The sequence below is a fragment of the Pterocles gutturalis genome, unplaced genomic scaffold, assembly GCF_000699245.1.
Source record: "Pterocles gutturalis isolate BGI_N339 unplaced genomic scaffold, ASM69924v1 scaffold31742, whole genome shotgun sequence".
In the NCBI taxonomy this organism is placed as follows: domain Eukaryota; kingdom Metazoa; phylum Chordata; class Aves; order Pterocliformes; family Pteroclidae; genus Pterocles; species Pterocles gutturalis.
In genome coordinates this window covers 26,913-40,113 of record NW_010113788.1, presented here as the reverse complement: position 1 = coordinate 40,113, position 13,201 = coordinate 26,913, and the positions used below count along the sequence as shown (strand labels likewise).

Here is a 13,201-nt window from a genome sequence, read left to right as displayed (position 1 = left end):
TGAGGCGGCTGCGTGCCCCGGGGGGTGTCCCCCAGGCTGGGCCGGGGGGCAGGGCAACAGCGGGAAGGGGGTGGTGGCCCTATCCAGGTCCTTCGCAGCCTGCGTTTGCCAGAGTGTCAGGCTTCTTCCCTTTCCTCTCCCGGAGCCACTAAGCCATGCTATCCGCCCTTCGGAGAAATTTTTTGGCACCTGGGTTGCACTTTGCGTTTTTCAAAACAACATGTGATCTGGCATGCCTTTTCCTTCCAGGGCAGACTGGGATTGTTACACTCATTTTAAGGGGAAAAAAATAGATAACATAGGGTATAAAGTTTCTAAAAGGCAGGAAGGTGGGACTCGATGAGGCACAGCCGCACCTGGTCTGGGAAGAGTCGGGCGTGTTGGATGGCAGCAGGGTTCCCCACCCCTCCCATCGGTATCCCAGCACAAAGCGTTTTGTTTCTGCAGAACCCAGCACCTAGTCTAGCTGTGTTGCATGGGTGTTGTGGCGCAGGCATGCTTCTAGCTCCAAGCCAGCCCAGAATGCCGCAGTGGCCGCTGCTCTGTTTCAAACCGGGGCGGTGAGCTGTCCCTGTACACCTTCACTGCAGTGGCTCCTGGCCAGGGGAGTTCACCCAGGCCCTGGGAGAGTTCATCCAGCTCCATAGTCTGCCTGAAGGCAAACGAGACATCCGTCTTCCTCCTAACTGGGGACAAGCTCTTCTTGGCACTCTTCAGCTTCCTTTTGAAGCCCTGTCATTGCGCAAGAACTAGATGGTGACTGAGATGGTAAGAGGCAGGAACTAGGAGGGCAAGGAGGGCCTGGAAGCTGTTCTCTAAGGATGGTTGCTGGGTTGAACACATGTGTAGTCAGAATTGGAAACTGCTCAGAGCAGATCTCCTCCCTCCCCTCACTTGGCCCCCATGCAAAGCATCCTCCAACCCCTCATCAGGCTGAAAAATTTCTCTGATTTAGTGAATCTTTAATGTTATTCACTCAGTTGGAAGAGCTGTAACAGAAGAGGAGGAGAGTGCCTGCAGTCCAAAATAACCAGTGCTTCCACAGTTAAGGGGTATTTGTGAGATGAAAAGGTTTGGCATTGCACTGTGCAGAAAACAGAATTGAGTGCAGCTATTTTATATGATAGGTTAAGGTGCTAGATGAAGACACTGCTAGCTTTCTCTCCAGAAAGATCTGGATAGAGACAGAATTTAAAATATACCCTGCATGGGGATTTCTGTTTTGGCAGACCCTAGGTGTCAGACTGCAGGTCTCTTATGGATTCAGAAATCAGGTGCAAACCTTTCTACGTGCACTGCATGGAGTATATAATTCGATCTCCTGCTTCCAGTCTAAATGCCTTTCATGTGCGTTAGCCTGTGTGACAGCTAGTTGTCTTAGGTTAGGACTATCTTCTATAAGGATAATTGGTAGATAAGCACTCAACCTGCGATACATACGCAGGTGAGCCCCAGGACAGTGCTACCATACGGTGAGGCAATGAAAAGGCTAACTCGCCAACAGCTTCACACAGGAACTGTTTCAGAAAGGCTATTAGCTACTTTTCTACCTGCTTCATTTGTTAGGTCTCCTGTGCACCACTGGTTCTGCAGTACGAAGTTATGTCAGCTGTACTTGTGAGTGCAATTTTTCTCCTCCACCAACAAGTTGGAGCTAACTCAAATATACTCTGATCTAAGGCCTCTTTCAAAGAAATTCCAAAGGTATCCTTTCAATGTCTCCATTCCAGGAAAGAGGGGAGCAGGTTTCTAACTTCACTTAAATGCTGGGCAGATTGGCTGTCTGTCTCTCTTTTGTATTACATTTATGGTCCTTCAGTCACTGGGCATTTGCAGCTTGTTATCTTTTGATTGCTTTTCTTAAAACATATGTGCCAAAAAAAACCCCATGATTGCAAAAGCAAACATCTCTTTGTTATCAGTTGTTCCCTTTGGCTCTATGTATTTATGCACCTGTCTCCATACTCTATTTTGACAAATAAAGTGCTCAGATTGTGTTCCAGGAGTGCAAGTGTGGCAACATGCCATTTCCCTTCCAGCTAGCCATTTAGTCATCTTTGCTAACTTCAGCTACTGAACCATTACTGCTGTTCTATGCCTGACCATGATTTCACGGGTATGGCAGTGCTGATGAACTTTATAAAATGGTTAGCTTTGTAGGTGAGGCTGTACAGAGCTCTGCTTGTGACCCAAGGAGTTACAGTCTGAATGCTGCTTCTCCACTTCCTGCTGCTTCCTCAAGAATTTCTATCACATCTGTCAAAGCTGGCCTCCTGTAAGTTAAAAACTCATCTGTCATTCTTGAGAATCCTTTTCTTATTATAGTTTGATCTTTTCCAGGTGAGAGTTTTAATCCTGGCTGCTTCTAATTATCCTGCAAGCAGAAAAAAAGGACCTTTTGTCCCTGGACTAAATCTACTTTGTGAAAAGCACAGTCCAAAATGATAGCTAAGAGGAAACTAGCAGGAGGGAAATGCTACTTTCCTGAAGTGGCTTCTAGTCTAGATCAGACAAGTTACCACATAACAGTTTTCACATGACAGTTTTAAAAGAAAAAGAAAGTCAACATGGATTCAGGGTGTGAGGCAAGAATACCTTAGTGGTGACTGTGACAGCCCACAGGTGCTTTTTGCAGCTTTGAACGAGCATCTCTGCTGGGAAACAAGTTTCGCACCAAGTTGAGAGAAAAAAAACAGGAATCTTCAGTGTCCTCACTGAAGGCTTGAGAAGTTAATTTCCTTAGGACCTGGAAGAGCATAACAAACCTTGTTAGTCCTCTTCTTAAGCCTAGCTGAGGCTCTCTCTGCCTTCATCATCCCCTGTGAGCCACAGGGGCACAGGAGCCTGGACTGGCCAGGGCTGGCAGATGGACCAGTGCCCAGCACTGGGACGCTTCACTGGAACAACCAGCCCAGCCGGCTGCTCGGGAAGGGAAAGGAACAGGCTGGCTCTGCTCAGGACGGAGACACTCGAACAGTGCCAGGGGATAAGAACAACTGAATGGGGCCAGGGGCTGGAGTCTGGGGCTACAGCACCTTCCTGGGCCTGTCTGGTTTACTCCTGTCCCCCAGAAAAATAGCCCAGAGCATGTTTTAGTCTATACTTTCACGTTTATTTCCCCATCCTTCTGGAGAGCGCTTTCTTTTAAAGAACTGTAATAATATAAGAGTAGAGGAATCACACTGTCTTTGAAGTGTGTGTCCACTTCTTATCATATAATCTGAGGGGATACAAAACCAAATCTAGATGATGAACAGGAACTAGATAATTACATCCCATAGGTAGCTTCTGATTACCCAAACCAGTGGCTGTTTTTATGGTCTTTCTGCTCTGTCAGGTCATTAAATGCCTTATTGTCTTAGGTTTCCCCTATCAATGATAGGAACGGTCACAGTACTCACTTGCCTTATAACATGCTTCCTGATTTTAAGTCAGAAAATGCTGTATTTGAGTTAAGCATCCTAGCAACTTAAGGGAAAGGCTGAGGGGGTGGGAAGGAGAACATTCATGAATCATGTGATGAGTGAAATTATTATTTTTTTTAAGATTGTAATTGGCTAGAGGGGCCCCATGAAGAAAAGTTTGTTTGCCCTGCACAATTTTTCACATGCACACATGCATATATTATGATGGCTTAGAGCCTGGGCAAAAGCTTGAAGTTTTATTTTTGTTTCAGTAGGTAGATTTGATCTAATCAGATAACAGCAGCAATAATTTTCACAGTAGCAGTTGGCCTTTTTCTAGCCAGTCTAAGAACAAAGCCTTACTGTTTGTGATATATCTTTCAAGATCTTTTTTATGGCCTAGATAAATATTACAAACAAGTAGGCTTACTGTTAGATTAAAAGAGAAAGGGTGCTCTTTAGAGGTCTTTGGGGTTTTTTTCTGAGAAATTTTACCAAGCGCCAAATACAAACAGTCCTTCACAGTCAGCGTGTATCACCAGCCTCTGGGAAAGATGCCCATAACTGCTGCAAGAAAAGACTAATGATATTAGGGTATTAGATGAGGATATTTTACTTATTCTGCACTTTGTCCAAGAAGTAGGAATGACTCTCAAATTCACTACAGAATTGTGATGTGAATATATAGGGAAAACTGAACAGGGTTCATTTGGATGGCAGGAAGGGACACAAGAATTTAAGAATGAAATTGAGACACAGTTCAGTAGATTTTAGGCAGCCAAGTCCCCGAAATCTGATCCAAAAGGTCCTTCCTTCAGTCATAAGCCCAGCTGGCACCACTGTTTCTGCTGCTGCTCCCAGTACGTGTAAGCCATTGCAACCCCAGGGTGAGGAGCCTTGCACAGCGAGTGCAGGTGTTGTGGAGATGAATGTGAAGAACACAGCCCCAAGCAGGCCTCCTCGGGGGAACCTGCATGGAGCACTTCTACCAGAGCTGCAGCTTTGGTTATAGAGCAGGGCATAGTACCCTTGGACATTTTCTTTCAAACTTCATCCAGGGAAAGGAGAGGTCTCTGATTTTATGACCTAGTTAGACCATTAAAGGAAGTGGAAGACATGAGTACTTAGCATTCCTCAGTCTGAGAAGCTTCAGTCTCGTTCTCACGCAAGAAAACTGCTGTAACCGTGAGGCTATAAAGCACACAGGTACGTTAGGTAACAGTACCTTACATCCCTCCTGCAGAAGCTTGGCTGTGCAAACAAGAATGCAAGAGCTGTGAGGATCTGTGATGCTGTGAGCAAGGGCTGGAAGATAAACTCCTTGAATTATTTCAGAATATAACATAGCTTGCTTGATTTTGGTTGTTTAATCCAAAATGCTAGTTTAGCTAAAATCCATAACCAGACTTCATCTTTAGGGCCCCCTGCTGAGTACAGAATTAGCAACTGATGTTACCGTCCTCTACTTCCTTTTGTCAGTACATGCCTCTGGCACAACGTTGCATCCAATCAGTATTCCCCTTTTTTTGCAGAATTGGAGAACTATAGTTAACTCCTTAGTTCTTCTTTTAGCATCTTCTTCCACTTTGAGACACCAAAGTTACAACCTCTAGCCTCAATAGCTTTGCCCCATTTTCAGAAAACTTGAAAGCCATAGGTAACCAGGCCAACTCTTACAGACACTTCAGAGGAAGTCTCAGCCCCATGACTTACGAACAACAGACAAGTTTCCATTGTTCGCAGTGGGGTTTGCTTCTTATTCTCCTCTTTTTCTTTTTACTTTTTTTCCAAGTCTGCTTCATTCTGTTTGGGTGTTTCCACAGAAGGGTCAGTGCAATCCAAATGAGATAGGAGCTGCACCAGCCATGTACCAGGGAGGGCCCATAACTGTGCATGGGCTGTGTTAGGTGTGTGCATGCTTTCTGTTCTTCATTCTGGAACTTAGATTGGGAGTTATTTCTCTGATTGGGCAGCTAACGTCTAAAATTCACCAGGCAGATAGCTTAAGTCTTACCTTGACATCCAGACTCAATAGCGATGTGGAAAGAGGACAGATGCAGTAGGTCATGCTAATGTAGGAGTTAAACCCCCTTTATATGCTGGTGCAATTGGCCCATGCCTAAGCCGAAGTATAGTGAAAAGGGAAAGGGACTGAAGAAAGAAAAGGAGATGGAGATGGGAACTGAGATCTTCATTGACTAATCAAGTCTCAGATCAGGAGAGTCTGGCAGAGGCTCCTGCAGCTGTCTGGGTTGGCTCAGCAGTCCCGCATTGCTAAATTGTGGGAGACCATTTCAGCTCCAACTACCAACAAGTTGTACGTGTGTTCGTTGTATTTTACAGCTCAGCCTTGTCTTATCAGCATGGCTGAGTGGTAATAAGCTGCTGTATCTGCCATAACCCCTTTCCTGGAACCGTTCCAAGGACCTTATATGGCCAAGCATCCATTACAGATGTACAAAGGTCAGGTACAAAGAGACAAAGCATGCTGCTGAATGCTCCATGAAACCACTTCTGAGACCAAAATTTTCCTTTCAGGTCACTCTTGAAAAGCAAGCAAATACTGTTGGCCACCAGCAAGGACAAAATAGGGTACGTATCCTGGTTTTATTTATGTGGACTGCAGTGCATTTTTGTTGGGGGTGTGGAAAGGGGAACGGCAAGTGCTTTCTAACTCCCCATGGGAGAGCTGTTACTCTAAGTTCTTTCCTGGATTCTGTACATCAAAAAAGGGGACAGTCTTAGTCCTCCTCTTCAACTGTACTTCAGGCCCCACTTACTGACCGCCTCTGTGGATGTCTTAAGATGTGCACAGCTGTGCTGAGATGGAAGGCACTACTACAGCATCCACTCTCAGGCACTGCCAGTTCCCTTCCTTTTTTTTTGCTGTGCCAGTGAAGGTTTCTAGGTGATGTAAAACCAAGTTAACAAAACTGAATTTTTAAAAAGTTAGTACAATAGCGTAGGTCAGTTCCCGATGACTCAAAGCATCTGCATCGGCTTTCCCTGATCCAGACGCACACTTCCTGAGGAGGCTGAGACCAGAGCTACAGTATTTGCATTCTGTGTGCACTCGCTTGCTGCCTTTAGATCTAGGTAGAATATCCACCCTGCATTTTAAAAGTTCTTCCCATTGCTCAGAAACATACCCTGCTTAGGACCTTCCATCCCAAAAGCATTTGCTGCCTTCCCCACCAGCCCTCCCTGCTTCTCCCTTTCCCACTTACCCGTTCTGACACCAATGCAGTAGAAGGAAGGAAAGTCTAACATGCTGAGCTCTGGGTCTCTAAGCTTCATTGCTCTAGTTTTCTATAACGAATGAAGCATTTGCGCATCCCTTCATCTCCATGTCCATGCACAGGCAGGTAACTGAATGGGATGATGACCATTCTGTGGGAAGAATATTCCCAAAAAGTTTTAGGTGCTAATACACAATGGTGACGGGTTGTATAAAATGCTCCATGGAGGGATTCTGTTATATTAAAAATCTTTGCTTTCCTCATGAGAGCAGTAAGAGGGATTACTTACTGCTGGCATCCTCCTCCTGATCATGGAGAGACAAGATCTGCAGTAAAAGCTAGTAATTTAGGCAGAGAAAATTGAGGGATCAAGGAGTTTACAAATGAAATCTTTCTTGTCATCAAACCAGAGTGTAGGTGGAGTGTTAACAACTGTTAAGAGGTTGTTAGAATTCTTTAACTTACAAGAACATGGAAAAGCAGATAAATGTAAAAGCAAAGGTAGCTAGAAATCTTCACCATTTTCTTATTTTCTCACAATAAAAATAAAACTACATTTTAAAATCTAAAATTCTACACATTTTGAGCTTTTTCTTACGGTAAGTTGATACACATGTCTATTAGATTTTGACTTCCAAAGTACTTTCTATTTGTGACTGCTTTTTGTGATGCTGGGATTTTGCCCAAACTTTAAAAAACAGCCATAGCATTTGGGCAAATACAAGGAATGGAAATGTAAACGTCTGAAAGATAAATGTAATTTAAAACTACTTGTGCTAAACATATTATGGTGTCAACAAAAACCATTGTAATAGTTAACAAATGGTAAAAGGGAAACTTGGTGTTTTGTTTTCATGGTTCAAGCAAAGAGAAAAGTAAAAAGTAAACAAGAACTTGAATGACCTGCTGTATGTTTAGTTGTGTCTTTTTTAATAACCTACAAGTTTTGTAGTAACAAAGACAAACATTGTATAGTTAGCTGTTTATGGTGTCCCCTTTTACCAGTGCATAGTACTAGGAATTATTCCCTGTATCTGCAGTTAAAATCTCTTAACAGAGTTTTGATACTCAGTGCCTGCAATTTGTTTTTCTTTGCAGCACATCCCAAATTCCTTAGTGAGACGAAATGTGAATGAAATTTGAATGCCAGGACTTCGGAATTCAGCACTCCCTCCTATATTCATAATCTCCTTTACTTTCAGGAATCAGATCTTGTCCCAAAACCATGAAATTGCCTTAAAAAATGACAAGATTAGTATTTTAAGTTGCAAGGTATGTGTGTTTCCCACTTGACGTTTGAGCCCCTAGGGTGGAAATTTGTAGACTCACCATAGTAGACACAGTTGTAACAAGTTGAAGTTTTGGTATCAGATGGCTCTGAGAACGTCACAAAAAATGTTAGGTACAGCGGGATTGTGTCAGTTACAAGATTCGATGGTACTATAATATCCTTGTATTTCCTATTTAGCAGATAGTCTCTAACAAATGGCTGTCGCTTTCACTTGGTATTTGCCATGGGAATCCCATAGTGGTTTCATACCTTTTAATTTCCCAGAAATCACTTTGTACAATGGCAACAAGCATAACGTGATTTTAGTTCAAGTGCAATATTCTGCATAGAGTTCTGTACTCGTGCTTTAAATAGTGTGTTCAAATCATAATAATAATTAGCGGGGTTTACCTCTTTTAAATTACTGGCTCAAAGCCCAACTTTTTTCCTCTCTGAAGCAGATTTACTTTGCAGATGTTAGATGGCCATTGGGGGTTTGGTTCCACAAGGATTTACACGTACAATTTTTAAGCAGATTGTGCTAGAGGTCACAAAAATGCTTCCATTGGGTTGTCATTTCATTTCAATAAATGCTTTTTTTAAAAGCAGAGGCAGATGGTTGCAATCTTAGTTAGAAGTTGTTTTTTTTTTTTTAAACTACAGTACACAAACAACCACTTTAGGGCTAATAACTTGCTCTGTTCTTTACCATGCTCCATAAAAAACTTCCCTTGCTTTGAAGAGGTTTTTGTCTCAGATAAAGAGAGAGACAGGCGGACAGATGGCATAATGCAAGGAAAATCCAGAGTGGGAATAAATTAATAAATGGATTCATCAGTGAGCTGCATAAATTATGTTATGCCCCTTTTTGTAAAATTTAGGAATTCACAGTTCAGGCAATGTGGTTTTTCACAAAATGTGGTATCTTGCAGCACAAGCTTCAGGCTACTGCTTTTTTTTTCTTTTTGTTCACTGTTAGCCTTCTTCCTGCAGATACTTTCAAAACTATTTTACAACCCTTTCAAGAACAATTTCACATTGCAGGGTTAGTCTGAGGCCCAAGGAGCCCCAAAAGAGGTCCCCCTTTTAAAAATTCATGGCTGTTAGGCACTTCTGTGTGAATTCCAAATAGCAGGATTGCTCTCACAAGGAGAGCGCTCAGGGAGAGAGCAGTGTTAGCCTGTGCTGTTTCGATGGCTGGATGACTGCACTTTACTTTGGTAATCCAAACAGGTTTAAACTGTTTAGACCTCTTTGGATAACTGATTAAGGAATTAAGCAAATACACCAGCATTATCAGTTCCATGATGCAAGATTTTCACACTTACCTAGTGGGGTTCTGATGCCGCCCTTAAGGCATATAAAGTTCAGGTCGTAGGAGGTGCTCGCATCTCTTTGGGACCCATCTTCTGACCAGCCAGCCTAGCAGGGGGTGCCTGTTAGACTTTAGAGGAAGGATATCCGCAATCACTAGTAATTTTCAGTGTGTCATTAGTCTTTTATTCTACAACTGTTAAAAACCTGCTTTACAACTTACTGCATAGATAGCCAACTACAGAATTAATACTTACTATTTTCACTTTTTTTCACATAGATTCGTGATGTTACATCAACAGCTAGTGCTTGTCTTTGGAATATCACTAGCTAGTGACACACGTGCATTTAGAACTTGTTATTCAGAAGCCCAAGTCTCCGTATATTATTACTGCAACCTCACAGAGATTCCACTTGTGCCAAAGGATACAGTGAAGCTTTTGCTAACTTTCAACTATATCAGACAAGTGACTGCAACTTCATTTCCACTGCTGGAGCGGTTGCTGTTATTGGAAATTGGAACGCAATATGTCTATCCTGTGACCATAGGAAAAGCAGCTTTCAGGAACCTGCCAAACCTTCGTGTCTTAGACTTGGGATACAATAAGATTCTTCAACTGGATCTTGATACTTTTGTGGGCTTGCCAAGTCTGACTGTACTCCGTCTGTTTCAGAACTACCTTGGAGATTCCATCCTGGAGGAACGTTACTTTCAAGATTTGAGCTCGTTAGAAGAATTGGATCTTTCACGGAACCAAATCACAAGACTTCAGCCGCATCCCTTATTTTATAATCTAACAGTCTTGAAAACTGTGAACCTGGAATTCAACAAGATATCCAACCTGTGTGAAAGCAATCTTACCAGCTTCCGAGGAAAACACTTTCTATTTTTTAGCCTCAGTTCTAATAATTTGTACAAGACAGATAAAATGGTCTGGGCCAAATGCCCAAATCCTTTCAGAAATATTACGTTTCACTTACTAGACCTTAGTGACAATGGCTGGAGCACAGAGAAAGTCCAGTATTTCTGTAAAGCCATTAAAGGGACTCAAATCAGTTCTTTAATATTTAACAGTCATACAATGGGTTCGGGATTTGGCTTTAATAACTTAAAAAATCCAGATAATGATACATTTGCCGGACTAGCAAGAAGTGATCTTCATTTGCTTGATATTTCAAATGGTTACATTTTCTCTCTCAATTCTTTAATCTTTCAAAGCCTTGGTAACCTGGAATCGCTGAACCTTTTCAAAAACAAGATAAATCAAATCCAAAGGCAAGCATTTTTTGGCCTGGGAAACCTAAAAGTTCTCAATCTCTCGAGTAATCTTTTAGGTGAGTTGTACGATTATAGTTTTGAGGGTCTACATAGCGTAATGTTGATTGATTTACAGCAAAATCACATTGGGATGATTGGTGAAAAATCGTTCCGTAACTTAGTAAGTCTGAAAGTAATTGATCTCCGAGACAACGCCATTAAAAAGCTCCCTTCCTTTCCCCATCTGACCTCTGCTTTTTTAGGTGACAATAAGCTAATGTCTGTAGCTGGCACAGCAATAGTAGCAACACACCTTGAATTAGAAAGAAATTGGTTGACAAACCTGGGTGACCTGTATATTCTTTTCCAAGTTCCAGATCTGCAGTATATCTTCTTAAAACAGAATCGCTTTTCTGACTGTGTGAAAAGTGATAATGTTATAGAAAACAATCAGTTAATCTACATGGATTTAAGTGAAAATATGTTACAGCTTGTGTGGGAGAGAGATTTATGTTTGGATGTGTTCAGGGCACTGTCCAAACTTCAGGTTCTACATCTAAATAACAACTACCTTAGTGCTCTTCCACAGGAGATTTTTAGAGGTCTAACATCTCTAAAAAGACTTAATCTAGCTTCCAACCTATTGACTCATCTTTCTCTTGGGCTTTTTCCACAAAGCCTAACAAACCTGAACTTATCTGGAAACCAGCTTTTTTCCCCTGAGCCTGAGTTTTTCATGGCTTTGAGCATTCTGGATATAACACATAATAAGTATGTCTGTGATTGTACTTTAACGAGTCTACTAGTGTGGCTAAATGAAACCAATGTAACCCTAGCTGGCTCAGAATCTGACAGGTACTGTGTCTACCCACCGGCATTCGCAGGGGTACCACTGTCGTTTCTGACGTATGATGGTTGTAGTGAAGATGAACTCCAGCAGTCACTCAGGTTCTCAGTATTCATCTTCCTCTCCGTCACTCTTCTAATGTTTCTGATGGCAGTCATCATTTTTACGCGGTGTCGGGGAATTTGTTTTGTCTGGTATAAAACTATCATCAAAAAATTGATAGACAGCCATCCTGAAGCAGCAGATAAAAGTGAATACAGATATGATGCATATTTGTGCTACAGCAAAAATGACTTTGAATGGGTCCAGAACTCTTTGCTAAAGCACCTGGATTCACAGTATTTTGCTGAAAACAGATTTACCTTGTGCTTTGAGGAAAGAGATTTCTTGCCTGGGGAAGAACATATCAACAATATTCGTGATGCTATTTGGAACAGCAGGAAAACAATTTGCATTGTGACCAGGCAGTTTCTCAAAGATGGGTGGTGTGTGGAAGCCTTTAATTTTGCCCAGAGCAGGTACTTTTCCGATATGAAAGATGTCCTCATTATGGTAGTGGTTGGGTCACTTTCTCAATATCAACTGATGAAACACAAACCAATTCGAAACTTTTTACAAAGGAGTCAATATTTGCGGTGGCCTGAAGATTATCAAGATGTAGACTGGTTTTTAAATAACCTTTCTTGCCAAATTCTGAAGGAAAAAAAAGTGCGAAGGAAAACCAGTGGTATAGAGCTGCAAACTGTAGCAACAGTCTCCCACTGAGAGCGTATGGGTTGCTGTCTTTTTAAATATCCCATTTCCAGCTGTGCCATGGCGGGAATAAACAGTAGTTTTCTTCATCTTTCCTTGAAAAAGCAGGTAGAAAGATAACTATTTCAGTATAAATCCTACTGAATACGGATACAGCTTGAAAGCAACCAGCAAATATATTAAAGTGCAATTATTTTGTGGACTATGACACACATTTTCAGAATTAAAGGAATCACAGCTGCTTTTGTATTTTGGATGTTCAGCTTCAGACACTTTAATCCTGATTTTTGGAGTACTACAAAAAACTACCTCAGCAGCTGTGCAGGCTGTACGCCGGTGACATGGCCAATAGCTCTGCGACTGCCAGACAGCTTCCACGTTCTGTGAGCGGAAAGTACAGAGAGCTGGTGTGTCATTGGGGTTGTTCTCTGTACATCCTTGTGTCCTGATCAATTCTAAGGTGCTTTTCTGCTTCTATTGAAATATTTTTCTAGAATCATTAGTGCCTGGTACGCTCTTACCTCTCTAATCATTTTACAACTGTTTCTTCAGGTGTATGTCTGCAGGGGGTTGTTCAGGGTTGTTTTAATAAAAGTCTGATTCAGTGTTCACTGTTATAGAACCTGCACCTGTTATTTCGATGGTGACATACTCCTTGAGTGTACTGTTCATCTCGGTTTATACATTTATTCAACAAAAGCTTACAAAAATAATTTCAGTGTGGCTTGGGTGAGTTTTTTGCTGTAGTGAAGAAGCAGGAAGGGAATGTTTTATAAGCTGGCTGTCTTGACTTTAGCTGCAGAGATTTACTACACCTTAGCTGCTTTGATAGAGATGAAAAAGTACAAGCCACTTTGTGTGAATGCAGTCATTTGAATATAGAGGTGTCTGTGGCTCATATAATTTACTCTCAGCGCACCAACATACAGGATTTCTATTGATAAAATTACTACAGTGAAATATTACTTCCTTCTTAATCTGTGTAGTCATTCAGGAACAGAAAAGGGCTAAACCTTGGAAAATTTTCCAGGCTGCATGAGGGATCAGATGAAAAGAGGGATGGACTGTGCTGATGGAGCCCTGGGTGTCGCTGTTGGCTTGGGTAACAGCTTGGGC

At 42.0% G+C, this 13,201-nt stretch overlaps 1 protein-coding gene across 1 annotated transcript; it reads left to right on the top strand.

Moving 5' to 3' along the window:
- The first annotated feature begins 6,241 nt into the window (after window positions 1-6,241).
- On the top strand, window positions 6,242-12,379 carry TLR5 (toll-like receptor 5). The gene is made up of 2 exons (XM_010074631.1): window positions 6,242-6,261; window positions 9,508-12,379. Exon 2 carries the CDS (start codon window positions 9,515-9,517, stop codon window positions 12,095-12,097), a length of 2,583 nt encoding a protein of 860 aa, XP_010072933.1. The 5' UTR covers window positions 6,242-6,261; window positions 9,508-9,514; the 3' UTR covers window positions 12,098-12,379.
- The last annotated feature ends 822 nt before the right edge of the window (window positions 12,380-13,201 follow it).